This window comes from Daphnia magna, linkage group LG5 (assembly GCF_020631705.1).
Source record: "Daphnia magna isolate NIES linkage group LG5, ASM2063170v1.1, whole genome shotgun sequence".
Classification (NCBI taxonomy): Eukaryota; Metazoa; Arthropoda; class Branchiopoda; order Diplostraca; family Daphniidae; genus Daphnia; species Daphnia magna.
The window spans coordinates 6,330,441-6,357,909 of NC_059186.1; the positions used below are offsets into that span (position 1 = coordinate 6,330,441).

Sequence of the window (27,469 nt, forward strand, 5' to 3'; positions counted from 1 at the left end):
GACCGGTTGTATCCGCTTTGGTCCTCTTCCGTGGAGGTATCGTCTTCTTCCGACGAGTCACACGAACTTACCCAGCAAAGTTGTAGTTCGTCTTCCTCCTCAACTGGCCTACAAACTAACGGCTTGGTTGGATCAGCAGCTATAGCTGCTGGATCTTAGGGTGCGGGTCGCGGTTCTGGTGCTGGTGCGGGTTGCGGTGCGGGTGCTGGCACGGGTTCAGCTGCAGGTACTGGCACTGGTTGCGGTGCAGGTACTGTCACTGGCTCGGGTTGCGGTTTCGGGTAACCCACCGGGATTCCTGGAGGCGCGTAGCGGATATCACCGTAGTGTCGTGGGCGGGTCGCTTCTCGTTGTTCGACGGTGATGAGTCTACGGGCAATTTCCAAGAATGGTTGTAGACTAGGAGCGTGAGCTTCTGCTGGCAACTGTTCGTCCGGAATACGCTCTCGTGCCGGGGAAGGACGGGGCGGTTCCACCCAAGCGGGCAAAAGCCCGTCTCGGCGCAACTGCGCCCTCTTGATTCTCTGACTTTTCCTGCCTATTTTGCTTCTTGTTTGGAGACCTTACGGTACTCCTCTATAATTCAGGTGAGATACAGATAGAGCTTGTTATTACCAATTTCAAATAACAATAGGGCGAGATAGCCAACAATCAGAAGGGGAAAGTTAGAGAGACACGATTGTGTTTTTTTTTTTGTTTTTTTTTCTGCTGTGTGAGAGGCGATTACATTCCCAGAAAATAAATAAAGAGAGAAAGAACGGTGGCTATTAACTGTGTGAGGTAGTGGAAGCCTTAGGCTTACACGCGACTTTAGCGTGGTTAATGGCCGCCCCTCTTTACTGGATTGTTCAAAGAGATTTTTTTTTTTTTTTTTTCAAGGATTGTTACTTCCCTCGTTTGAAAGGCCTTTCTTAGCAATGGCCCCAAACAGCCTAACAATTACAATTTTTGAATGTGATGGATGGGAAGGACACAGTACTTCACTGGCTTAAATTAACTTTTAGGTTTCGAAGGAACATGTTAACTTTGTAAATACTTTTGGCGGCGTGTCGTACCGTACTTACAGTTTAGGTTGAGTAATTAAATTGACACTAAGAACTGTGTCTGTTCCAACCGTCTATTCGTTTTACACTGATAGATTTATAGTCACTTAGTGGGGGTGTAACAATTAAAGGAGGGGAAACAATGGGGGTTTGGGGCCACCTATCTTTTGCCCCTGAGACAATAGTCGCGCAAATGCGCGGGGGTTCAGTCGTCCGGCGGCCGGATCGGGTTGTCGTCGTCTGTTGGGTGATTATATTCCCAACAATTTGAGAGAAAGAAGTTGAATACGTTCCATTTCCAAAAATTAAACTTATATAAAAAAAGATATAAAACATATTGTCCCAGCTTTCAAAAAAAGCAGTCCATTTAATGAATTGCTACATAAATAATTTTTCCAAGTTTAAACAAATTGAAAAGAAACAGTCTTTCAAATTTATAAGAACGCAGTCCAATGTCTAATTTACTTATTGAAATGATAGTTGGTGACTGCGTTCCAGAAATTTGAGAGAAGGTTTTAATATTGGCATGTTCCTTAAAAATAATAACTGGACTTTATTCTTTAAATTTATGAGGCCATCTCTTATTAGTAATTTAATCAATGAATATGGGCAGAAAAAAGGAAAATGTCTCTTTATTTTCAGGAACGCAGTCAACCAATAATTCAAATCTGGATTTACCATAATCATAGTTTTACTATTGGAAAAGGAACATTCTCAATAGTTATTAGAAACACAGTCCCTTTTCATATTTGATTAAAAAAAATAACTTGACTGCGTTCCAAAAATTTGATGCACAGTATAATAGATATTTAAGAGAAATATAATCTAAAATATAATTAGTAGGCTAACATAATACTTACCCAAATGATTATCAGCAGCAAGTTTTAGTGACAATTAATAGTATTGATAAATACTGTTTAAATTTTGCAAATGAAATAAATTGAATTTATTTAAATGGAATAAGGTGTTCAGAAAGCAATCAATCTCCAATTCTATTGAACTTGAGAGTAAATTGTCTTGTCTCCTGTTTCAAGAGCGTTCCAGCGCGTCATCTAGTGATCATTTCATGAGGCGCGACATAAAAAAACTACACGATAGAGGGAAATAAATTTTGGCGCGAATTTGAGCATCTTTTACTAAGAATATTGTCGCGGGTGAAAAGGGGTAAATATTTATCTCTTCACAGAGATGATTCACCCGCTCATTGAACTACGCTGCGACCGTGGGAATGAATCATTGCAGATAATCAGTGCTAGAAGTAGATACGGAAACATGCGCTCCGGAAGGGGCGTAATTAGCATAGCAGTATAAATGCAAGTGTGAAATTCGGTAAAAGACAAGTTCCCTGGTCTCCCTAGAGTTCTTCAGACGCTTCTCCAACTTTTGGTAATGGTTATCCCTTTTGTTTGAGTTAAACCATTGTTTAGAATTTAAGTCATCACTTGTTGTATTCGTTTGTTCTTGTTCTAATACAACTCGTGTGACAATTGGTGGAGACGCAGCTCGTTACCCGTAAGTGACGAATTAGTGCTGCAGAGTTTTAATTTTTGAGACGCAGCTCGTTACCAGTAAGTAACGAATTTTTTGCTGCGGTGTGGCAATTATTGAAGACGCAGCTCGTTGCCTGAGAGTAAACGAAGTCGTGCTGCAGTCATTGTTAGCCGATGCCGAAGAGGACAAACCCACGGCTACCTAGTTGCCCAAGAGACCCCAGCCGACGATTACATCCGCTTCGAGAACTGTCAAGCGTACCGGTAGAAACTTCACCTACCCCAGCCTCATCGTTGGAGAGTGGAACTTCCTTTGTTGGTTAAGCCCTAAATTTTGAAGGTCCTATTCCAAAGGACCATTTGACCAAAGAAGCTGACAGTCAGGGTGAATCAGTCGAGACTGGAAGAGATTCAGACTCGGATTCAGAAACCGAGGTCGTTTTGAGAACTGCAAGTCCAGTTGTTCCAGTCAGTGGACAACAATTTATAGTGCCATCAGGGCCTATTGTGCAGCCACAAAGACAAGCTATGGCAGCTGTCAGAAAATTTATTAGCCCGCCTATCTTTCGAGGTAGTCCGGATGAAGATGAGCGCCAATGGATGGAGCGCTACGAGACAATTTCCTCCCATAATGGATAGGGTGACGCCGAAAAACGTAATAACTTCAATATGTACTTGGGCGATACTGCAAGAAACTGGTTCCTGTGTGCAAGAATCCCGAACGGCTGGGAAGACACGACAGCACAACCTGCTGCAGGAGGGAACCCTGCCACACCTGCAGTTACCGGCCTTCGTTCGATGTTTTTAAAAGAGTTTCAACCGGACAACTATGGCCTTTTCCAAGAAACAAGACTAAGAAGCAGAACACAAGGAATGGATGAGCCAACTGTTAGGTACTATTATGAAATCCTCAACCTTTGCAGACTGGTCGACTCGAATATGTCGGAAGCACACCGATTGGAGCACCTTTTTCGAGGCCTTCGACCAGCTCTTCTTAGAAAAATTTACCCGTTGAAACCTAAAACATGTGAAGAGTTTTTAACACTGGCAAAAGCTTATACGGAAGCGTCGCTCATGTCAGAAGCAAGAGGATGGAAGGATGCGGCAATGGAACCACAGAAACCTCTTGAGCAGGCACCAAACCTTTCCGTCGTCTATCCAGACCAGCAAGCAGAATTTATGAAGTCAATGCGTGAGTTAATCCAAGACACGTGTGAGAAATTAATGGCAAAGGAGCAAGAGAAGGCAAAAGGGCCCTACAAGCCAAAAGGACGTTCTACTGACGGGAGACCATTTTGTTTCCATTGCAAGAAACCCGGGCACGTCGCTCGGCAATGTTTCAAAAATCCAGAATCTCCAAATTATAAAGCTCCGACACGGGATACAGCGCCAGCTACGCCGTCAACGGCGAATACAGCAGTAAATCTGGCGACCCAAGCTCCTAACGTACAGGAAGAAAAACACCTGTTGAACTTCGATGGAACCAACTTGATTAAAGTACCTGTGTTTTGTGGTGAGGTGAATGCAACAGCAGTGATTGACACTGGTGCAGCAGTGACAGTTATCTCTCCTGAATTATTGAAGAAAACACAATTCGTTCAGCAGCCATGGAGTGGTTCCGGAATTATTCTCGCGAACGGATCACGAGTGATGCCCGAAGGAGCAGCCGAAATCCTGGTGACGCACAAAAACAGATCTGTGAAAGGAAAAGAAATCGTTATGGCAATGTCAGGAATTGAACTTTTGATGGGAAATGATTTTCTCAAACAATTTGGATGTATACGGATTAATTACCAGGCGGAGAAACCTCTTCTCACTATGGGTGATTTACCGCTTGCAGTAATCTCCCTCCCTGCGAAGGAAGAAACAGAAGATACTGTGTTAGTATCCAACGAGTGTCAGGAAATTCCAGCGTATTCAATTAAACCCGTTCCAACGAAAGTTTCTAGTAAACTGAAAGGCGCTTGTGTCCTGAAACCACCAGTTTCACTGATGGCCACGACAAGTCTGTCTACGGGTCACGCCCTTGTGCAGAAGGACCTGGAAAACATTCCTGTAGCAAATCTGTCTCCCAAATCAGTGTGGCTGGAGAAAGATGTAACATTGGGGACTTTAGAAGAAATCCAAGAAGTGGAAAAAGCAGATAAATCTGGTGAAGTTTCAGGAACAAATGCTACGATTGAAGAAATGGATGAAAAAACTAAAAAATTATTGGATAATTTGAAAAGCAGGATTGGAGAAAACCTGCACGAGGATAAAAAAAGTGAGGTATTGAAAATTCTCAAAAGTTCCATCAGCTGTTTCGCATTTAGTGAACATGATTTGGGGCACTGTACGTTGGTGGAGCACGACATTAACACTGGAGTTAACCCTCCAATTCACCAGCTTCCTTATAAGAGTGCCTGGAAGGAACGAGCTGTGATCCAGGAACAGGTGGAAGGAATGTTACGCCAGGGAATAATTGAACACTCGGACAGTCCTTGGTCTTCGCCTGTGGTCCTAGTAAAGAAGAAAGATGGAACTTGGCGTTTTTGTGTTGATTATCGCAAACTTAATGCAGTGACCGTAAAAGATTCCTACCCGCTGCCTCGTGTGGCCGATACATTGAGCCGCCTGTAGGGGGCTACAATCTTCTCCAGCATGGATCTCCAATCCGGTTATAACCAGGTGCCAGTTGCCAGCAAGGATAGACCGAAAACAGCTTTCGTAACTGCGGATGGATTATATCAGTTCCGTGCTCTTCCATTTGGATTAACTAATGCCCCGGGCACATTTCAGCGGGCAATGGATATTATTTTAGCCGGACTTCGATGGACAACGTGCCTGGTGTACCTAGATGACGTCATCGTCTACTCGGCAACGTTCGAACAACATTTGGAACGACTCCAATCAGTGCTGGATTGCCTTGGAAAAGCCAACCTGAAACTAAAATGGTCAAAGTGCTCATTTGCTAAGAACATATTAAAAGTATTAGGTCACGTCGTTACCAAGGAAGGTGTTGGTCCGGATCCTGAAAAACTAGAGGTGGTGGAAAATTTTCCATCTCCAGCAGTAGGCCATTCAACAGCAAATAAAGTCAAACGAGTACAAAGCTTCCTGGGATTGTGCTCCTATTACCGGCGTCACATCCAGAATTTCGCATCCATCGCACGTCCGCTCACATCGCTAACAAAGAAAGACATTCCATTCATTTGGGGAACGGATCAAGTTAGTAGCTTCAACGCTCTAAAAGCAGCACTTACATCAGCTCCAGTGCTAGCTCATCCAAACTACGAGTTACCGATGGAAATTCTACCGGACGCCTGTGGTTTCGGCATAGGAGGTGTACTAGCACAGCGCATCGATGGAGTTGAAAGATCAGTAGCTTACGCAAGCCGCTTACTATCGAAATCAGAAACAAATTATTCTATCACGGAGAAAGAATGTCTTGCATTAGTATGGTGCCTTACCAAGTTTCGATGTTTTGTGTGGGGTTGTCAAATGAAAGTGATCACCGATCATCAACCGTTGTATTGGTTAATGAGCAAGCGGGACCTCGCTGGACGTTTAGCGCGTTGGAGTCTCTCGCTTCAGGAGTACGATATATCTATCGTATATCATAGTGGGAAAACACACGACAACGCCGACTGCCTCTCACGAAACCCACTTCAGCAGATCGAAGAAATGGAAGATGATCGATGTTTCATCGTTGCGGCCATTGGACCAAACGCAGTGGATATCCTTTCTCCCGAAGAAAACGGCTCATTTATCCGCAAACAAAGAGCTCGCCGTGATTGAAGCGAAAAAATCTCGAAGCTCGAGGACGGAAAAGAAAGGGTGAAAAACTTCGTTCTGTGCAACGGAAAACTCTACAAAGAAACTTTTAAGGATGGAAAAAATTACAGAAGATTATGTGTACCTGTGGAATGTCGTGAAAGAATTTTGCAAGCTTATCACGATGACATTGTTTTCGGTCATTTAGGCATCAAGCGGACTCTCCACAAAATTTGCAGTCGATTCTTTTGGCCGAAAATGAATCTTGACATAACTCGCTACGTTCAGAGTTGCGTGAACTGTCAAGGAAGAAAAGGAGTTCCAGATAAACCTCCGGGATTCCTGCAGTGCATTAAAGTAGAAAGACCTGTTGAGAAAATGGGTATGGATCTGCTTGGGCCATTCCCTCTATCTCACAAGGGTAACAAAATGATAATTGTTGCAGTAGATTACCTGACTAAATGGGTTGAGCTGAAAGCTATGCCAACCGGCAAAGCAGAAGATGTCGCTGAGTTCTTCGTCAACCAAATTTTTCTTCGCCATGGAGCTCCAGAACAAATCATCACTGACCGAGGAAAATGCTTCGTTGCTGAGTTAACTCAAGCAGTGGTCAAAAAGTTACACACCAACCACAAAACAACACCCAGTTATCATCCTCAAGCAAACGGGGCTGTGGAAAGAATGAATCATACGTTAGCAGCAATGCTTTACATGTATGTTAGTACTGACCAGCGGGATTGGGATGAGACCCTACAGTATGTGTGCTTTGCGTACAACACAGCCAGGCAAGAATCCACAGGATACTCTCCATTCTTTCTCCTCTACGGACGCGAGCCAAAATTACCAATCGACATGGAGCTGGGTGCGGATCCGAATCCATTGTTGACAGAAGATGGCGCCACAAGAGATTACGCAGATCGCCTATTGATCGAATTATCGACAGCTAAAGAAATAGTGAAAACTAGAATGGAAGAGGTAAAAAACAAACAGAAAGAGAGGTACGACTCACATCATCGGGATCTGTCCTTCCAATCCGGAGATTTAGTGCTAGTGTACAAACCATTCAGAAAAGTGGGAAAATCCGAAAACTCCTTCACCGATGGTTGGGACCTTTCAAAGTGTTGAGGAAAACCACGCCGGTGAATTATGAGGTTACATCAGCAACCGGTCGAGGGAAAACGGATATTGTGCACGTCATCCGTATGAAGCCATTCTTTGAAGCCTCAAATGAATGGCAGCTCCCACAAGAAATAGCTCCAAACAATTTAGAAGAAACCACTGAAAAAGAACACAGGGAAGATCAAGAAATTGAATCACAAGATGTACCAGCAGTTACCAGCCCTCAAGCGGTAGCAGATGACAAGAAAACAGTTACCGAACATACCACAGCAGATGGCGTCATGGTAGCGCCCCCCACTTCAATCGAAGTAGTACCAGCTCAAAGGCCCATCCGTAACAGAAGACCACCCGCTAGGTACCTAACTTGCTTGGTACCCTTCTTGATGCTCCTGTTTACAGTCTTCAATCCACCAATGGTTACGGCACTGATCCTGAGAGAAAACACGATTTTTAAAGAACATGTAGATGTCGCTTTCAGTGAATCAGCATGGACAATCGTAACTGACCTCGATTTAGGGCCCGCTGGAGCAGCAATAGCTTACTTGCAACAGAAAATTCTCCAACAGCAAGCAGTGGCAGACAAGTGGAAACAGCAAGGATCTCGACCACAAAAAATAGCAGCCAAAAGAATTTTCAGCAAATTACGAAGTTTCTCGAAGGATCTGGGGAGCGTTACCGAGCAATTCGCGACCGTGAAAGAAGCCTTAAACACCAACCCAAGAAACCGACGTAGTCTCATCGACGGAGGTGGATCAGCTCTCAAATGGCTTTTTGGCGTTTCAGCACAGCAGGACCTAGAAGAATTAAACAGTCAGGTGCAACAGGTTAAACTGAATCAATAGGAAATAATACACATTATGGACAAGCAAGCTACCGTTCTGAACGAATCGTTGTGGGAATCCAGAGCCAACTCTCAGTTGATTAGAGAGCTCCGAGGACAGTTTGCGTCCCTGCAAAGCGTGACCGCACAATTATTAGAGTGGAATACAAAGCTAGAAGAGCTTGACTTAGACCATTTCGAGTATTTCTTCCAGCTGGACGACACGTTTGAGGCGCTGAATCAAATCCTGCAATGGCTACACCAACTTGCCGATAGCCTCAACATAGGATTCAGTCTATTAGCAAACGGGCATTTATCCCCTAAAATCGTTTCCCCAGCACGATTTAACGCAGTGATTAAAAATGTCAACCAACAATTACCTAGAGGATGGTCAATTTCCAGCGATGAGCTTTGGGTGGCTTATCGTGAATCCACAGTCACGGTGGCAGCATTGGAACATCATTTCAGGATCTTCATTCAGGTCCCTATCTTCGATCATGCTCAACAGTATAAGCTGTTTCAGATCATCAACCTGCCGGGGGCCGCAGATAATTGAACGCATAGTGTCAGCTTTAGCAACTTACCAAACTTTCTTGCAGTAGCTGCTGACCTCGAAACATTCCTGGAACTCTCCAAAGACGACGTCCGGGAGTGCAGTAAAATAGGTCGACCGTTATGTAAATTCCATTCGGGCATCAGCAAACGGAACGCTCGCAAGTCCTGCGCCATAGCAGCATTCATGAACGATGTACCTCTAATCAAGATGCAGTGCCGGAAAAAATTTGCAGATTGGCGAGGTCCAGAAGTCGTATACATTGGAGCAAATCAATGGGCCTTCTCGGCGACGAAACCACACGACATAGTATTCTCATGTCCACCCAATGTTGGACAACCGCCCCTAAGAACGCTAACATTACCAGCGGTTGGAATATTTGAAGTACCTTTGGGTTGTAGGGCGAGAACAGAAGATTGGGTCTTCCCAGCCAGCATGGAGGGAAGCATAGAAGCCCCGAACCTTCAAGCGGCGGTGCTGCCATCTGTCAACGTTTTTTCTCAGGACCCAACCAGTAACAGCAGCGGGAAGCACGTCATCATCGAAATTCCGCGGGAGAACACGAGTTCGATAGACATCATTAGTGAATTACTTCAACGGAATGACCGCGCCAGGTTAGCTGCTGAAATGACGGGGGAACAAATTCACAACCTTGTGACCGAAGTGGATAAACAGATGGAGACATCTTCTGCCCGATATGAATTAATAATAATAGCTGTAGTATTAATATGGGAATCACATTTTTGGGTTATAAATTTTACCTACTTAGTGCAAGGTTAGCTGCTCACGAACAGCACGATGTGGTCAGCCTACCACTTGAAGACCGCGGGAGGGAAGAGTTGGAAATGCAGAACCTGTAAAACAATAATTCACTTCCCGTAGTTATTATGCACCTATAGTAATCATGTACCATTGTGTCAAACTTAGCCTATGATGCCCTCTAGCGTAGAAACAAGAAAAAAGAAGAGTTGTGTTAAAAAATGTATTGAAAATTCAAAAAAAAAAAAAAAAAAGGAATACCGGATTGCAATTAACCAAGGAAAAAATTATAAGGCTTCAGATTCCGGATTCTCCCGCCAGAGGTTCAAAACTTCCAGCGCGACCAGTCGGGCTGCCAGCCTAGCCTCCACCGTGGAGAACAAAACTTCTGAATGGAATTCGGAACGTCGGGGGGACGGATGATAAACATCCTCACCTGACTCAAGCCACCACAGAAGTCTAGCATAGTTGTGGGAATAAAAATCGCGATACTTCGCGTAGCCGGGATACGTACTAAAAGAAGAAAGAAGAAAAAAAAAAGTTAAAATCATGATGAAGAAATTTCCTAGAACACAAAGGGAAACATACCTGTAATAGAAGTCCAATTCCCAAACTTCCCCTGAAAACGGTGTAAAATCCAAAGAGGTACCCGTAACCTTAGCATCGTTTAGGAGTGTGGCAAACAGCCTCCGATCACTTACATTCAGGCGACGGTACCGGCTCACAGGATTACGGAAGGCAATCTCAGCGAAGCGCACAACGGCAACGTCAAAATACCGCCAATCGGACAATACATCGGAAAGGGTGAACATCTTGGAAGACCTGTATCACACCAAGACTGAAAATGAACTGTGTCAGCAGAAAGGCTGTGCCCGATTTTTATTCAGTTTCAATAACCTTCGCGGATCGCAATCATTGCCTATCAGTTCCATTTCTTTTACATTGGTGTTATAGTTAGTGTTAACAAGGGTAACCTTCATGCTTTATCGCAGGTAGATAAGTACAGTCGGGTCGCCTGTCTTAAAGAAGGGGGACCTGTCGCGGGTGAAAAGGGGTAAATGTTTATCTCTTCACAGATATGATTCACCCGCTCATTGAACTACGCTGCGACCGTGGGATTGAATCATTGCAGATAATCAGTGCTAGAAGTAGATACGGAGACATGCGCTCCGGAAGGGGCGTAATTAGCATAGCAGTATCAATGCAAGTGTAAAATTCGGTAAAAGACAAGTTCCCTGGTCTCCCTAGAGTTCTTCAGACGCTTCTCCAACTTTTGGTAATGGTTATCCCTTTTGTTTGAGTTAAACCATTGTTTAGAATTTAAGTCATCACTTGTTGTATTCGTTTGTTCTTGTTCTAATACAACTCGTGTGACAATATAGAAAATAAAAAAAAAATCAATAATGGCGTCTCAAAGCTTTGAACCAGTAATTTCTTCTCCTGAGAAGAATGTTTCGAACGATGATTTTGATGACGAAAGTATTATTGATAATATATTGTCACAAATACCGTTCACAGAAGATAACAACGAATATATTGTGACCGACTCAATTGGAGAAACCAGCATTGAAGTAAACTCGGAGGAAGTTTATATAACACCTAAAATGAATGAAAACCAAAATAAAACCAAAGAAACAAAGAAAGAATTAAAAGAAGAAATTAAAAATGAAGAAAGAAAACTGGAAAATGAACTAAAAGAAAAAAAAGAAAAATAGATCTAGAAAGTCGAGAAAAAGAGTATATGTTGAGAGAAATCAAAAAGAAGAAAAATGTAGAGGAACAAAGAAAAAAGGAAGCTGCAGAATCATTACGTTACAGGAAATTACCTGAAAATCAAGCTATTTCCATCCTAAATGAGCTCGAGAAAAGAAATAAAGAAGCGAGGAATGCTGTGCAAATGTAAGTATTCTTAGAAAATTTCAATTAAATCAAAATTATTTCCTAGGTCCATCAAAATTGTATTTAGACTTACTTACTTGTATTTACTTACCTTAATTTTAAGGGACCGTTCCTTTCACAAAATATCATTTAGCTGTGTTAACTGTCAAGAAAAAAGGACGTTCCCTCAAAAACTAACATTATACAGTCAAAATTTATACGTCAAACTTAAAAATTTCTTTTTTTTATTTCTTTTATGAAATTCACATTTATAATAAAAATGTAGTGAAAGTCAAGAGACTGTTCCTTATTTCTCATTAATTACATGAATTAATTATGTTTTTTGTAAGGAACGGTCTATTGAAATTGTTTATTTGTTTTATTCGTAGAACTCATTTCACAATTTAAAGAGACCGTTTCTTTCTTAATTAGATGTGTTAATACTGAAAATCTAAGAACGGTCTCTTGAAATAATGAATAAAATCAACAATCAAAACAGAAAACTAACAACTTCAACTGACTCTTCCTTTTTAAATATGTCATTTAGTTCTGTTTGAGTTTAAGAGCAGGGAACGGCCTCTTAAAATTGCATTACCTATTTAGTATTGAAGGGAGAGAAAAATTTCAAGAGGCCGTTCCTTGTTTTTCATTAATAACACAACTAAAGATTGTATTTTGAAAAAACGGTCTATAGAAATTGCTGGTTTCTTGGTTTTTGGTGTTAAATTTACATTAGAATTTCAAGAGACCGATACTTTCAAAAAAATTAATTTACTAAAAGAAATTTATAACTAACTTAAAAACTATAAAAATAATAATAACTAACTAACTAATTAAAAAAAATTATTTAAAACATTTCTTAATACGCTAAGCTATCTTAAAAAACTTACCTTTTTTTCGTTTCAAAAATCTGTAATTTTTAAATTTTTAAAGGGCCCAAAATCATGCCGTTACAATGGAGAGGTTAGCTGGGATGGCCAGGGAACATGCTCATCTACTAAGATGCCGGCGAGCTGCTTTAGAGCAATCAGAAAAGATGGCAGCATCTGCACGTCAATAAAAGTATGCCTTTGCCCTTTGGTTAAATGTTGTGTATTCATTGATGTTTTCTGAATAAATACATGTTTCGGATTAACTTGGCTATTTTTTCTTAAAGTTAAAAGAATATTATTTAAAAAATTATATTATTTTTATTAGAAACAGCAATTTCCAATCAAAACCTTCTCTACTGCATCCAAGAATTAGTCGTCTAAAAGCCTCATCTCGCCATTTACCTTAGCCAGTAGCCGGCGGCAACTTACAGCCAATTACAGGATGAGCACATCCAAGAGACCCAAAACTCCTCCCACATTTTTCCTTAGAATTTTTATTTGTATAGATAGTCCTGTGTTAAAGCCACCCCCAAACTGTGGTGACAGTTCGGACAGGTCACTTAACTAGGGTTTAAGTGAATAATTAGTAAAACTATTTCTATATCTACGGTTAGTTATGCATTGTGATCTTAATCTAAAAAGAGGTTGAATGTTCTGGTGCGTGCGTTGCAGGTGCATGAATATTCTAGGCGTGGGAACAGGTAAGAAGATGTTCGAGGAATTTCCGGCTAGACAAGGGTGCTCCCGTGTTAGTCGGCTGATGTAAGAATATGTTTTCGGGCGGCGCAGGTGTCTTTTAGGGAGTCGATGGGAAAAAGGTCTATTCTGTTGCTGCTTGCAGTCTTATGGTAGGTTCAAGTGGAGGCTATGTGACGAGGGATGTGAGGGAGATAAATTGGAGAAGCCATGCTTGCAGAATGGGAATTCTGTTACATGACTCCCGGACCCGTAAGATTACGTCCCGTAATCGGTCTAGTCAAACTTGAGTTTGCAGTAGAGGAGGTAGATATTGTTTCATGTCGATTGGTTCTGAAATGTCCATCATTTCTCGACGTCGGTTTCTTCTATGGGTGGTTTTGTTGAGATTTTTAAGTGTGCAGCAACAGCTCCATATAATCTTGAATACGCTAAACCAACGGAGGATTTTGAAGGCGATGGTGCTGATGATTGCTAAACCAATGAAGAACATGATGATCTTGAAGGTTTCCCACCAGCTCATATAGCTGGTTATTCCTGTTTTTTCTTCTGCTGTAACAATCATATTTCTCATTGCTGTTGATGAATTTATGCCTGTTTTCATGCTTTGTTCAGCCATTGCTACTGCGAGATCTGCTATGATGTTCATGTGGCTTGTTGTTATACCATCGTAGGCAGGATTAGCCTGTGGTTCATAGTCGCGTGTATTATCGTCATCGTAGCGGAAGGAAGTAGGCAAATCTTGTTCTGGTTGTAAAAAGGTTGCTTCGGCTTTCTTCCAAGTACCGTTACGATAGACATGATGTCTTCCATTAAAGTTGACGTAATGGTCTCTCCAGAAGCATGGGCTGTACGGGGCAAGTTCCCAGCCGTTTGTGGCGATGGTGAAGTTTTTGAATCCAGGTTGAGGTCCACAGTTTGTCGTTTCGGTAGCGAATGTTATTCTAATTGCTCTGCATTGCTTCAACAATACAGTTTCTCCTTGTGCTGGAAGATTCATACATTCGGGAAGTTGTAGAATGCTGGCTGCTAGCCATCCGTCGTATTGAGCAGCGGAAGTTGCGAGAGCTCTTTAGTCCGAACTAATTCGCATTGAGTGTTCCTCATGATTTCTCAGAATATCATTTTCTTGTTCAGTTAGTTTGTCGCGTACAAACTTTACGTGTGCGGCCAAACCGACTTGAGTGTTGAGTATTTGTTCCAGGGCAGTTACTGTGTTATTTTTACTAGTGTATGATAAAGTTGTCGTTTCTCGTTGAGGAGGTTCGTAGTCAGATTCTTCGCTGTTGCTGAGGTGGGGGATTGAGATGAACAGGTGTTCATCTCCAATAACTGTAAATGATTCCTTTTATGGCGACAGGCAGTTGTGAGGCATCTCCCTTCTGGTTTAAGATGAAATGCCAACTGCTGTTTCTCGTCTTCGAGGTGAAATGTTTCTGGAGTCGATGTTTTGATGAGAGCGCCTTCTCCGCTGCTGACACGTCTAGGAGTGTTGTCAGATGCAGTATCGACTGTAATATCCCAGACAATCGTGAGATGATTGTGTGTATGAATTCCGTCTGATACTTTTGCTTTTCCAAGAGGAATTTCGATGGTGTCATCTTCTCCTTGTCGAATTAGTTTAGTTTCTTCCATCATGCAATTAATTACATAAGGGGAGACGGTTGAGAACCAGCTTCCAATTGTTGATGGGTCTGGTGTGTAGGTCCATTTGTCGTCAGTTAAATTCATTTGGACGTCGTTGCATAGTTTTGTTTTAGCCATAATGGTGCATTCGGTTAATGATGTCTCCAGCGCAACTGTTTCTTGAACGATTATTTGTTGACCGAAGAAATCTGTCGTGATGTGGTTGATTTTCATCCATCTTCCGCAGATTGACGCTTGGAATTTAATTCCAGCTCTTCTGTTTGTCCATAGCATGTAATCGACTTTTTGCGTCGGTTTCAGTAATGACGGGCAATTCTCGTCATTTGTTCATAAATGTTCTTTTGCTGATGAATTACCGCAGTTGCAGATTATAGTCTCGAATGCCAATGCAGTGGTGCATAATATTGTTGTTAGCATGAAGTACAGCAACATTTTCTGAAGATAAACTTGAATAAGTTTGGTGTTGCAGACTGCATGGTTGTATTTGTTCGATGAAATACTATCCGTCATAAGAAATTTCTAGGAAGACGGATTTGGTGGGAGATATGAAATATAATAAGCTAGAAGGAAGGATACAATGTAGGAATGGAAGGTAATTTACATTTTCAGAAAATTTAAAATGCTTCTTTTCTTTTGTCTTTTCTTTTGTTTTGTTAATTTTTTTGTTTTTTTTTGTTGTGTTTTTGTTTTGTTTTGATACACAATATCTCGAAGGAGTGTGGAAAAATGACAGTAAGTGAAAGGGAAATAGTGTACATAAAGATGTTGGATCGACCGCTAGGTGTCGTGGATGTGTAGTTTGAATGGACAAATGCAGAAATATATTGGGACTTTTTTTTTTTTTTTTTAAATATCACTTAACTACATGTGATTTAATTAATATGAGTTAAACTTGGTTAGGGGAAAAGCATGTTATGAATGATGAAGGGGAGAATAGTGGAGTTTGTACATATAGTGAAGTTGTGTAAAGTGTGGGTGTTAAATTGACCGCTAGATGGGTTATGCGTGGTGTTTTTGGAAGAGAATTAGGGACATACTTATTTTTATTAAATTTCGTTATTTGACTTTCATGTATGCTTTTTCTTAAGGATAAATGTTTTTTTTGAAATAATATAATTTGGGAATAATTTTATGTATTTAGTCAGGGAAAAATATTAATTAGGGACAAAAAAAATTAAAATTGGAGAAATGAAAATTAACTTGGCAACGTTGGAGCTGTCAACGTCTGCTTTCGTTTGGCTTCTAGTCGCCATGTTTGTGTTGGTAGTGAAAAGGATGTCGAGACTTATTAGGGAATTGTGATAGGTATAGTTTGTGTGTGTATTTTCTGTTGAGATTACTTATATTTATAATGTTTCAGTTATTTATTGAGGGTGTGAGTGTTTAAGATATATTACGTCCAAAATGGTGGTGTCCGTTTGGTTAACGTTGGTGGAATTTACTGTTATATATATATTTTTGTTTGTGTATTTTAATTTTTTATTTCTTTCTTGAATTTTAGTGTTTGGGTTTAGCGGTTGAATGAGAGTGTTACCATGAAAGGTATTTTTTTTTATTGTTTTACTGCGGTTTTAATATATACAGTAGGTGCCAAAAGTATCCGAACACTTCGCGTTTTCGGACCATTTTAGCATGGGTTCAAATGACGGAGCGCGCTTAGCGCGATTGAGAAAAAGAGGGTTAAAAAATCCACCTAAGTCAATGAAAATAATTTTGTGACCTAATAATAGATAAAGGTATCTAAACAAATTTTTTTTAAATTTTTATGACTTGTAGCCGCTGGCCGGCATATCAGTGCACAAGTATCCGAACGCGAGTTTTTCCGCCGTGCTTCCTTATGGCACTACGTGTCTTCTTAATTATTTTTTAAAATACTCTTGCTTTAAGGCAAGTAACAGGTCGGGACATTTTTGCCGCCCCCAGGGTGATGTGTTTTTTTAAAACGACAGTTGGAAATGTTGGATTTAGGCTGTATAATATTCCTTACCCAAAATATATTAGAATGCTGCCTGTGCACAATTATGTCGATACCGATGGCATATGTGTAGAGCCTCTGATTGCGACGCCGTAGATGAGTGTTCGATTCTCGATAAGGTATTGTGAATTATTTCGTATCTTTAGAATATTCTTTATTCCAATCTGCTAAGAATGTTAATTTTTTTAGAACGAAGTGAATTATTATTTTTTAAGTTATTTAATCAACAAAAAAGCCCATATCTGGAATCTAACACCGATCTTCAGCATCACATTCAGAAAGGTTACACCTACGCCATTGACAACGCCGTAAACATTCACACGCAGCTGGAACATAAGCTAAATTGTTTCGGTAAGCAACATCACCAAGCCCAAGCCCTAAATTTCCAACTGTCGTTTAAAAAAACACACCACCCTGGGGGTTGCAAAAATGTCCTGACCTGTAACTTGCCTTCAAGCGTAATACCTTAAAGCAATTTTTTAAATGTCTAGACTTACCCAACCCTGCCCTGTCGTGTCTATCACCCCGTCTACCTTCCCCCTTAAAAAAACCAAAAAACCCGCTACCCCGCCAATAGGTGGCTTTAAAAAATTAAATCGGTGTTTGGATTTTTGAAAAGGATACTGTACATATATATTTATATTTTATTTTATTACATTTTATTTCATTTTATTATATTTTCTGTTTGTCATTTATTTTTATTTTTATTTAGTTTTTTATTTATTTATTTATTTTACTTATTATTATATATTTTTTTTATTTGCCTTTTTTCTTGAATGACCGCGACTTTTATCCGAGATAAACAGTCTGCGTTTTGATGTACTCTCCCTGGCTTGTATTGTATTCTATAATTTGTACTTGCTAGCTGTATTGCCCACCGACCTAGCCTTCCATTATAATCTTTTTGATTTTGTAGCCAGCAGTTAGTAGTAAAAAGGGTTCGTCAACAAGAAGGTAGTGACGGAAAGATTTTATGGCAAAGATCACTTCGAGGACTTCTTTTTCCACGGTAGCGTAATTTAATTCTGGTTTTCTAAGCTGTCTACTTGCATACGCAATGACTACTTCATTACAGTCTTGAATTTGAGACAATATCGCCCCAATTTCATAATTACATGCGTCAGAAAAAAGTAAAAATTGCTTGCTAAAGTCGGGATATGCCAGAAAAGGGTTACTTGTAAGGCATGTTCGGAGAGTCTCAAAAGCTACCTGATCTTCGTCAGTCCAAACGAAAGGTTCCTTTAAAGCTAATTTATGAGTTTTCTTTGTTAGTGTCTGGGAAATCGAACCAAATACTTTAATAAAACGTCTATAGTATCCTGCTAGTCCCAAAAAAGATCTAATTTCGTCAGCTGACTGAGGAACTGGATAATAAGAATTTTATCAATTTTTTCGGGATCTAGTGCGATGCCTTCTTTAGAAATGATATGACCTAAATAATTTACTGAATGTTTAATAAACTGGCATTTTTTGAGTTTAAGTTTAAGGTTAGCGATTTTTAAAAGGTTGAATACTTCGCGTATGTCTTCTAAATGGGCTTCGAATGTGTCTGAAAAATTTTTGACATCATCCAAATAAACTAATGCTTTCTTTCCTAAGACGTCTCTTAGAACGTAATTCATTGTTCTTTGAAATGTTGCCGGAGCGTTACACAATCCAAAAGCCATGATTTTAAATTGGTATAAATTATTTTCTTCGATAAATGCTGTTTTTTCTTTAGCTGAATCTTCTAGTTCTATCTGCCAGTAGCCAGATGCTAGGTCAAGAGTCGTAAAAAACTTTTTTTCGTGTAGTTGGTCGAGAGTGGTATCAATTCTTGGTAAAGGGAATGAATCTTTTACAGTGACGCTGTTTAATTTACGATAGTCTGCGCAAAATCGTAAACTTCCGTCTTTCTTTTCTACGAGTACAACAGGTGCCGCCCAGGGAGAGGTAGATAACCCGGTGATGTCTTTATCCAACATCTCCTTAATTTGTCGTCTTAACTCTTCCTGATGCTTCCTTGCTGCTCGGTAGGGTCTAAGTCTGATAGGGTCTCTTCCTTGGGTGTCTATACTATGCTTAATTAAACCGGTATATCCTAATTGAGAATCTGTTGTTGTGAAAATGTCTTTGAAATCATTTAATAATTTAATTAAAGGTATTTTATATTGAAATTCTACGTTAGAAATGTAAGTGTCAATTTCCGCTTGTTCTTCATTTGGCATTGTGTCATTTTCATCTTTTACGTCAGTTTTTCCAATTAACTGACAAGTTGTTTCGACATTGCCCAATAAAATTCCACGCGGTAAATGAATGAGTTTACTTGAAATATTACGAATCAGCAAATTGTATTCCCCTTTATCATTTGTCTCGCCTAAAAATTGATCTACTGTAATTCCCTCCGGTAGCTCTTTGCTAGGAGTAGGGGAGACTGGAGTAAGCCGGGAGGGTTTTCGTTTTCCCCCTATATCTCACAAACTAATCATTAAATTAATTTATTATTTTGTTTTTATGTATTCCATACGGTAATGTACCCCCCATATTTTTTATATAATTTCATAATAAACCATTTTCCCATATAAGACCTTTAAAGTTTTCTTAGATTTGTGGGAGGAGCCAATTTTGAGGGGTAAGTGAGGAAACTAGGGTGGGTTGTGAGGGACGTCCTCCGTTTTCGCCTTAAAATTCATTAACAAAATTTGTAAAAATTGAAATAGCGTGCCACTGCATAGACTCTATAAGTTAATAAATGTTTCAATTTGATAATTGTGTTAATAAAAAATTTTTCTTATATGATAAAAAACCCTTATTACAAGATAGGTGGGAGTTGGGCTTATTGTAATCGATTAATATGCTGAATAATCGATTGCTTGTGATCATTGTAAGGAACAGTAATGGCGTCATGAGCTCGATGATGATTGATGGGCTTGAAGGCCAAACCCGCCCACCAATGTCCCATTTTAGTCAAAAACAGCTGTCCCGATTTCCCGATAAAGACTATTTTTTTAAACGTTAATATTATCTACAGTAATTGATCGAAAATTATAATTTTTGTTTTTAACAATAAAGAAATGATTAAGCTTCATTTCCATATTAAATTTACATGCCATATGCAATTATTTTTTTCTAGAAACATTAAATGGCGGAGAAAAAATTAACTAAAAAAAAAACTGTTTTTTTAGTTTTGTTAATAACTGATACAGTTATTGACAAAACTCAACCAAATTTCATGCCAAAGAAGATTGTATGTATCTAAATAACATACTAAAAAAATTTTTAATTTTATTAAAATCTACTATTTCCCCCCCTACTGCCCCTCTTGACCCGGTGTCCCGGCATACTCCAGTCTCCCCTAAACAGAAACGGAAAGCCAGGAAGCAATTGATATTGTGACCTACTCATTCTGGCTCTAATGACCCTGCAAGTCAATGAGAACGTCGTCACCTTTTTGACTGAGTTCATTAAATTATTGCTTGAATACAGAGGTGCTCTTCCTGCTTTGTCTCTCGCCAAAAAAATAGTCTTAGTTCGACCACATAGTACGAACTCATGTTTAAAAGCAGCGTCAACGCCTAAAATGCATGCTTCAGAAATTCCGCTTGTAATAATAAATTCTTGTTCAAGTATATATTCTCCATATTGGACAGGTAGCTTTACCTTCCCTAGGGTCTGTAATTTTCTATTCTGTACGTCAAATAAATCTGTGTCGGTCTCAGCACTGGCCAGTTTCATTTTCGACGGTAATAATCTATAAACTTTTTCGTGTAAAAGGCTTCTTGCAGCGCCTGTATCAAACAGCGCATCAAATTGAATCTTATCGATAAAAAGGGAAATACGGGGTGCTGAACTTTTTTGAATAATTGTAATGTGAGAAATATGCCGGGTTTTTCCATAAAAAGAGGTTTGCCTACCAACTGACCCAAAGCTGCAGTTGGTACCTAAGCGTTTCCCTGGTCCTAATGGACCAGGAACATTAGGCTTTTGCTGCATTTGTCTATGGATGCATTCATTTGCTCTATGTCCTATCTGCTGACAAGAATAGCATTTGAGGGGCTGTCGCATATCTGTATTTTGTTCTCGATTGTTTCTACAATCCCTTTTTACGTGGCCTTTCATGCCACAAGCATGACAGGTAGTCAGATCTGAGCGTGGGGAATATTGAGATGTGAAGAAGGGTCGAGGTGGAGGGTTATTAATCTGGTACCTGTTTGGAGGGTTGCTCACAAAATGGGGAGGTGGAGTATTGTAACTTTGGGGAGTATTGTAATTTTGTCTGTATTGATTGTAACCATTGCTTGTTTAGTATAAATTTTCCTGTCTAATATTACTATTATTTGAAAATCTGGTTCTAATACGATCACTGTTTTCTATCAATCGAGTCACTGTTTTTTCCAATCTTTCTACCTGGTCTGCACTGGCAGGTCTCTGGGGGTTTCCATCTTTTTCAGGGACCTTTTGTGGATACCTGGTACCTGTCGTGAGGGCATTTGGGTCAATCCGCGCGGATTTGACAAATCCGATGCGCGACCAAAACTCGGATTTCGTTGAAATTTGGTAAGTGAATCAATAAATATGTTTAAAATTTATTGGCTAAAGGATTTTTTTTTGCGCAATTAGGGAAAAAGTTACAGCAAAATGAAAATCAGATTTTTTCATTTTGCCGTAACGTAGGATTTTTTCCGCGTTTTCATTTTTATTTATTTAAGACTAGTTTTTATTTCTCTATTGATTTTTGAATAAGTACGTCTTATTCTTTTTTTCACGCTCTTTTTAAAAGTATTTTTTTGTTTCAAAATTTTTAAATTTAATTACGTTATTTAACTTTTAAATGTTCAGAGTTTGTCTTACAAAAGTAGACCTCAACAGATTCGCTTCTGAGATTAATTTGTAATTCTTGCACTAAAAAAAGAGGACATATCATAGTATATGCTCTATTTTTTTCGCTAGGGTTAAATTCTCCATAGTGCCGATTTAATTGTTTCATTTTCACTCATCCCTTTTCCCTGTCTCCCCTTTTTGACCAATCCGCCAATACCACCTGGGGTAGTCAAGGTAAATAGGGGAGAGAGGGTAAAGGGATGAGTGAAAATGGCCGCCGAAGCCAATATTTTACATCAAAATAGGGAGATTTCAAACAATTAAATCGGCACTATGAAGAATTTAACCCTAGCGAAAAAATATAGCATATACTATGATATGTCCTTTTTTTTTTAGTGCAAAAATTACAAATAAATCTCAGAAGCGAATCTGTTCAGGTCTACTTTTGTAACCCACACTCTGAACATTTAAAATTAAATAACGTAATTAAATTTAAAAATTTTGAAGCAAGAAAATACCATTAAAAAGAGCGTGAAAAACTGAATAAGACGTACTTATTCAAAAATCAATAGAGAAATAAAAACTAGTCTTAAATAAATAAAAATGAAAACGCGGAAAAAATCCTAATTTACGGCAAAATGAAAAAATCTGATTTTCATTTTGCTGTAACTTTTTCCCTAATTGCGCAAAAAAAAATCCTTTGGCCAATAAATTTTAAACATATTTATTGATTCACTTACCAAATTTCAACGAAATCCGAGTTTTGGTCGCGCATCGGATTGACCCATTTATGGTTTCAGGTAGTTTCTCTATTGCTTTTAAAATTTCAATACTGGTGGAGTTGTTCTCTACTGCGTTAATAAATTCTCTTATGTCTTTTTCTTCTTTTTCTCCATCCAGACGTAGAGCGTATTTGTTGGTTTAGGCAACTAAGGCTTCGTATGTAGTGAAAGGTTTGTAGCGGACTTTGTTTCTAAGAGTTTTGTCTAACCTTTAAAGAAATTTTTGTCGCAGCATTTGCAGTCGTGTTGTTTCATCAGTTTTTGTGTCATCTTCCCCCTTGGGGTATCCATGTTCAAAAATATTTTTGAGGCGGAAACCATAATCAAGAATAGCTTCGCCTGGATGTCGTTTTACTTCTTCAAGTTGGGTTTGGAAAAAGTCTTGATTTTCGTTTCCATGGAAACGTTCTTGTAGCAGCCGTTTTACTTCTTTATAATCTTGAGTGACGCTTTCTAGGATATTTTGTAGAATATCATGAGCAGAGCCGGCCATTTTGGTCACCAACATATTCATTGTTTCTTTTTCGTTCCAGTTTGACATAGCGACAATATTTTCGAACAGTTTAATCCAGCGGTCAAAACGAGTTGATGGTCCTCCTGTAAAATTTTGAGGTTGGATGAGCATAGTTTGCGCGTGTTGTCCTTTTTGTAATTCTTGCAGATCTCCTATCGGAATGACATTTGTCACCAATGAATACTGAAGTGGATCCATTTTTATTGTTTGTTTTCTGTGGAATTACTTGTTGTTTTCTGTTGGCGTCGTTTGCGCGACGGTTGGCACTGGCTGCTTTGTTTTGATTGAAGTTGCGTTAAGTCTCCGCGTGGTGGTGTATGTGGCGTTGTGTGGAATTTGCTGGCTATCTCGTTTATCTTTAGTTTGTTTTGATTTTTCTCCGCCAGAGGGTGGTTGTGTGAATGCCTGCTGTACTGTGAGAATGAGGCTGAGGCTTTCGCAGCTGCTTTGACTTGTACTGTGTTGTCGGATGATAACGTTGGCGTAAAAGTGCGCTGGTCTCCTCGTTTGATGAGGACTTTTAGCTGCTGTGCCGTGAATTGTACCGTGTTCAGTATTGCTTCCGGAAGATCCGCTAGGTTTTTCAGGTGTGAGAGGAGATTTAAAACTAGTTGGTGGGTTAGGTCTGGAACGGCTGCAAGGTTGACTAGGCGCCGTAGTAGGGATGGGAGTTGAAGAAAATCGTTGATGAATGTCGTTGAGTGAGCCTGTGCAAATTTTTCTACGAGGCCCAAGGATAAGTGACGGAGAATGCCGTGAGGAATTGGATGCTATTTCTTCCTGCTGCTCTGAGTCTTCGCTGGAGTCAGCGTCTTGATGAAGTGTATGAATGAAGTAACGATTGGCTTCGTTAAAAAATTTGAGGGTCGCTGTCTGATTTTTTTATGTAAGCTCCGTGTAGTCCATCAAGCAATCGACAAAGATTTTGATAATTGTTGCTGACAACGGCCGTAAGGGGCGTGTGTGGTCTAACGGTTGATTTAGAAGGGAGTGAATTTCGTCTAGCAAGGGCAATAGGTTGGGCAATGGTTTTAACGGTTTCGGGTCTGATTGTTGGATATAATTGCTGATTGATTTTAATTGCGCTATCAGATAATTTTGTTCGTAAACCGGTAAAATTTGTTTGGATTGTAAGGCTTTCTTGAGTGCAAATAGGGCTAGACGTAAATGTTCTACAGGTAATGGGGAATGCGGTTGGTAATTGACAGGGTTTGTTATTGACGGCGCGTGCTTCACATATATCTGTAGTATCGACGCGTTGATGTTCATTTAATGAGCTAAGCAAAGTGCTGTCAAAATTAAAGTTGCTAGAATTATGTGAGGGTAAAGGTTCCTGAATTAAATTTATTTATTTCAGTGGCTGTCGGCTGAATTGTAAAGGTTATCGTAAGGTCATTAACTACAGGTAGGGAGGAGGGGAGTTGTGGAGAGGAGCCCTGTAATAAAGCGCGTGGTGGTTTTTCACTGTCACTTTCAAAATCTGAAGTAGATGGCGACTGCCGAAGCCAGTGAATAGTGCGAGCAAGAAGTGAAGGACTATTACTAGATGCCTTAATATCTTGCCATTTAAAAGATTTTGGTTTCCTAATAGTTTTAGAATTTTTTAACCTAAGCTGTAATAACTTAGTTGTTTTAAGGCTAACAGTTGAACGAGTGGATCTCTTTTGGTGAGGAGATGGCTCAGATAAATCAAGATTTACTTTAGAGACAGGTGCAGAAGTAAGGTTATCAAAGGTGGGCAAAATAGGTTCATATCCGTGACGGACAGTACTCTTTATTGGTTTACTAAAAATTTTAGGCTTAGCACCCGTATACAATGACATTGTGGATAAGTTCAAATACCGCTGCCACCAGATGTAAAGGGATCATGAATTTACTCATTCTTCCCTTTACGGAATAATTAAATTAAAAGCGGTTTAAATAAATAAAAAGGAGACGGCTGATCCACAATGCAAATGTATTGGTTACTAAGTCTAAGTCTACAATTATAAGTGAAATGAGGTGTGACATACCAATTGGGAACAGTTGAACGATGGGAGAGGGAATACCTGGTTCACCGAATTAAGTTAACTGAACTAAACTGGTACTTTAAACTGGGTCTCAGAGCTCGGTAGGAGCTGCAAGGTGCTCAAGAGGAACTAAAGGAATTAACGAGCTAGACAGAGCTAACGGAACTGAGCTATGAGAGAAAAGTCACGGCCTTTTATATGGAAAAGATGCGGCCGTGACCTGAATAAAGAAAACAATAGGGAAAGAAGGCTCCGTGCAAAAGCCATCCCCCGACTCGAGTTGACAGTTCTGTCAACTCACTTTACTCACACTTATTAAAACTATTTCTATATCTACGGTTATTTATGCATTGTGATCTTAATCTAAAAAGGGGTTGAATGTTCTGGCACGTGCGGTGCAGGTGCATGAATATTCTAGGCGTGGGAACAGGTAAGAAGATGTTCGAGGAGCTTCCGGCTAGACGAGAGTGCTCCCGTGTTAGTCAGCTGATGTAAGAATATGTCTTCGGGCGGCGCAGGTGTCTTTTAGGGAGTCGATGGGAAAAAGGTCTATTCTGTTGCTGCTTGCAGTCTTATGGTAGGTTCAAGTGGAGGCTGTGTGACGAGGGATGTGGGGGAGATGAATTGGAGAAGCCATGCTTGCAGAATGGAAATTCTGTTACACAAAGATGGGGCATCAATCTTGGAACGGACAAAAAGGGACAGAAAGAATAGTCTTTTGAAACCTTCTTCGCACTTGTTTTGCTGCATGCAGAGGAAGTGGCACACTAATTACCTGTGTCCCAGCGAGGAAGAACTGGAGGAGCTATACTGTTTGTCACTAGGAATCAAGTCAATAAAATACTACAAAGAATGGAGCAGCAAGGTCTTATCTTCTGAATTAGAGAAGTATGTTTTACAAATATACTAAAAGAAATATGAAGTAATCAATGTATTTGTACATTTTAGGATTTTCCAAGAGCTGTCAATCTGTGAAGGTTATTGCCTGTGCATGAAGAGTGGGAAATTTTTGAAACTGGTACAGAGTACTGTCCCCGATTGCAAGTCACTTAAGGTTAGTAAATAAATCTATATGAATTATGTTAAACAATGAAAATAAAAAGACATTAAAATTATCAGGGAATTTTCCCTAAGATGATTTACCTCATTCCCATGCAAAGTAATCTAATAGGAAGGCCAGATCCCAATGTAAAGATTTCAACAATTCAATGCAAAGAATGTGGCAAACTCGTGAACAGAGTTCATTTCCTTACTCACCTTGCTGATTTATGGTGATTTCCCCTTTCGATTTTTTCCTGTTCCAGTAATTAATTTAAATATTACCATAGTTATGATGAAACTCCATTGAAGGATGGGATTAAATACGGTCGTCCTGTTGTAAGTGACGAGACAAAAAGTTTGTCGCCAATCATAGACGGAAACGAGATTAGTAATGGTGATGGAGAGGTAGAAATTGTAACCCCCAAAACAAATTTGAGGTAATTTTTTGCAGTGGTAACAATGTTTACCAGTTACTTACGTTGTTTTAATTACAGGCGTCATGGATCTCAATTATCTCTACCTACATCAGATACCGGTGATGTCAATGCGTCTCACGTTGAGGAAGCCTTGGTTACAAAAAGAAACCTCTCGCCGGAAGGAAAAAATAACCATCACTGGGAAAATAGTAGGTCTCCATCTGTAAAAAGCCGCTCTCAACACGAAAGCATCCCACGATACTGTAGCCGTTCTCGTCGCCGTAGCCATTCCCGTCACCGTAGCCGTTCTAGTCACCGTAGTCGTTCTCCATACCGAAGCCGCTCTCACTACCGCAGCCGTTCTAATCGACGTAGCTGTTCTCCATAAGGAAGCCGCTCTCACTACCGCAGCCCTTCTCCATAAGGAAGCCGCTCTCACTACCGCAGCCGTTCTAATCGACGTAACCGTTCTCCATATGGAAGCTGCTCTCGTTACCATTGCCGCAGTCGGTCTCCATACGGAAACCGCGCTAGTTACCGTAGCCGTTCTCCATGCAGAAGCCGCTCTCGACACGACAGCTATTCTCGTCACTTAAGTCGTTCCCCATACCGTAGTCGTTCTCTATACGGAAGCCCCTTTCTATACGGTAACCGTTTTCCACACCGAAGAAGCAACTCTCGATGCGAAAGGAGCCCTTCGTCAAGAAACAGAAATAATAATGGCTTCGAGAATATTGTATCTCTTTCACCAAAAGTGCACTCAGAATCCCAAAAACGCCTCTCGCCGGAGAAAAAACAAAGTACCGACTGCGTTATAGAAGAATACATCGCGGAACGTGAATACTCCAGTTTAGAAGAAGTACAAAGCTACCTCACAGTGAGTAGTGGGGAAATGGTTACGGAGATTGTTTTCCAAGATATTAACAAAACATTGTCTCCAACGAGCGGCAATGTAACAGTGAATGGTCGCCATAAGTTTACTGATCCCATTATTCCGCTGCCACTTCCGATACTTACCGTAAACTGTTCATCTCCGGAACTCGAAAAATTTTTTGACATCCAAGATACGCCATATGATTACGCCTTAAAAATAAAAATACAGTTTTATTTTATTTTATTCGTCAAATACAGAACACTGGTTCCTTTAACCAAAATAAATTGGGGAAATGTAGTTGATAATCGACCGCTAGATGGCGAATGGGTAGGATTTTTTGTTAACGTTCCTTCACGAATTTTTATTGAGGGAAAACCGGTTGCCATACGGTTGCCATACAAGTCTGATAAATGCTAAATTGTCATCCA

At 40.0% G+C, this 27,469-nt stretch overlaps 2 protein-coding genes and 1 long non-coding RNA gene across 3 annotated transcripts; all 3 read left to right on the forward strand.

The window, feature by feature from the left end:
- The first annotated feature begins 3,202 nt into the window (after positions 1 to 3,202).
- Positions 3,203 to 8,247, forward strand: LOC123472638. The gene is made up of 7 exons (XM_045174511.1): positions 3,203 to 4,685; positions 4,765 to 4,801; positions 4,846 to 5,035; positions 5,312 to 5,584; positions 5,666 to 6,302; positions 6,495 to 7,261; positions 7,354 to 8,247. Exons 1-7 carry the CDS (start codon positions 3,203 to 3,205, stop codon positions 8,245 to 8,247), a joined length of 4,281 nt encoding a protein of 1,426 aa, XP_045030446.1.
- Positions 8,248 to 15,869: 7,622 nt separating this feature from the next.
- Positions 15,870 to 16,272, forward strand: LOC123472214. Its single transcript, XR_006646555.1, has 2 exons — positions 15,870 to 15,935; positions 15,991 to 16,272. It is a non-coding gene; the product is annotated as an uncharacterized LOC123472214 (long non-coding RNA).
- A 5,833-nt stretch (positions 16,273 to 22,105) lies between these two features.
- LOC116923560 lies at positions 22,106 to 27,284 on the forward strand. The gene is made up of 5 exons (XM_032930055.2): positions 22,106 to 25,598; positions 25,659 to 25,764; positions 25,830 to 25,981; positions 26,039 to 26,188; positions 26,246 to 27,284. The coding sequence occupies exons 1-5, from the start codon at positions 25,285 to 25,287 to the stop codon at positions 26,553 to 26,555; spliced, it is 1,032 nt and encodes a 343-aa protein (XP_032785946.1). The 5' UTR covers positions 22,106 to 25,284; the 3' UTR covers positions 26,556 to 27,284.
- Positions 27,285 to 27,469: the final 185 nt, after the last annotated feature.

Bases quoted from the DNA above. Each gene is read 5' to 3' on its own strand.
- LOC123472638 (XM_045174511.1), top strand. From the start codon at position 3,203: ATGTACTTGGGCGATACTGCAAGAAACTGGTTCCTGTGTGCAAGAATC. The intron at 4,686-4,764 runs GTGAAGTTTCAG...TTTGAAAAGCAG, and splicing joins GGAAAAAGCAGATAAATCTG to GATTGGAGAAAACCTGCACG. The intron at 5,036-5,311 runs GTAAAGAAGAAA...GGCACATTTCAG, and splicing joins GGTCTTCGCCTGTGGTCCTA to CGGGCAATGGATATTATTTT.
- LOC116923560 (XM_032930055.2), top strand. From the start codon at position 25,285: ATGGTAGGTTCAAGTGGAGGCTGTGTGACGAGGGATGTGGGGGAGATG. The intron at 25,765-25,829 runs GTTAGTAAATAA...TAAAATTATCAG, and splicing joins CCGATTGCAAGTCACTTAAG to GGAATTTTCCCTAAGATGAT. The intron at 26,189-26,245 runs GTAATTTTTTGC...TTTTAATTACAG, and splicing joins ACCCCCAAAACAAATTTGAG to GCGTCATGGATCTCAATTAT.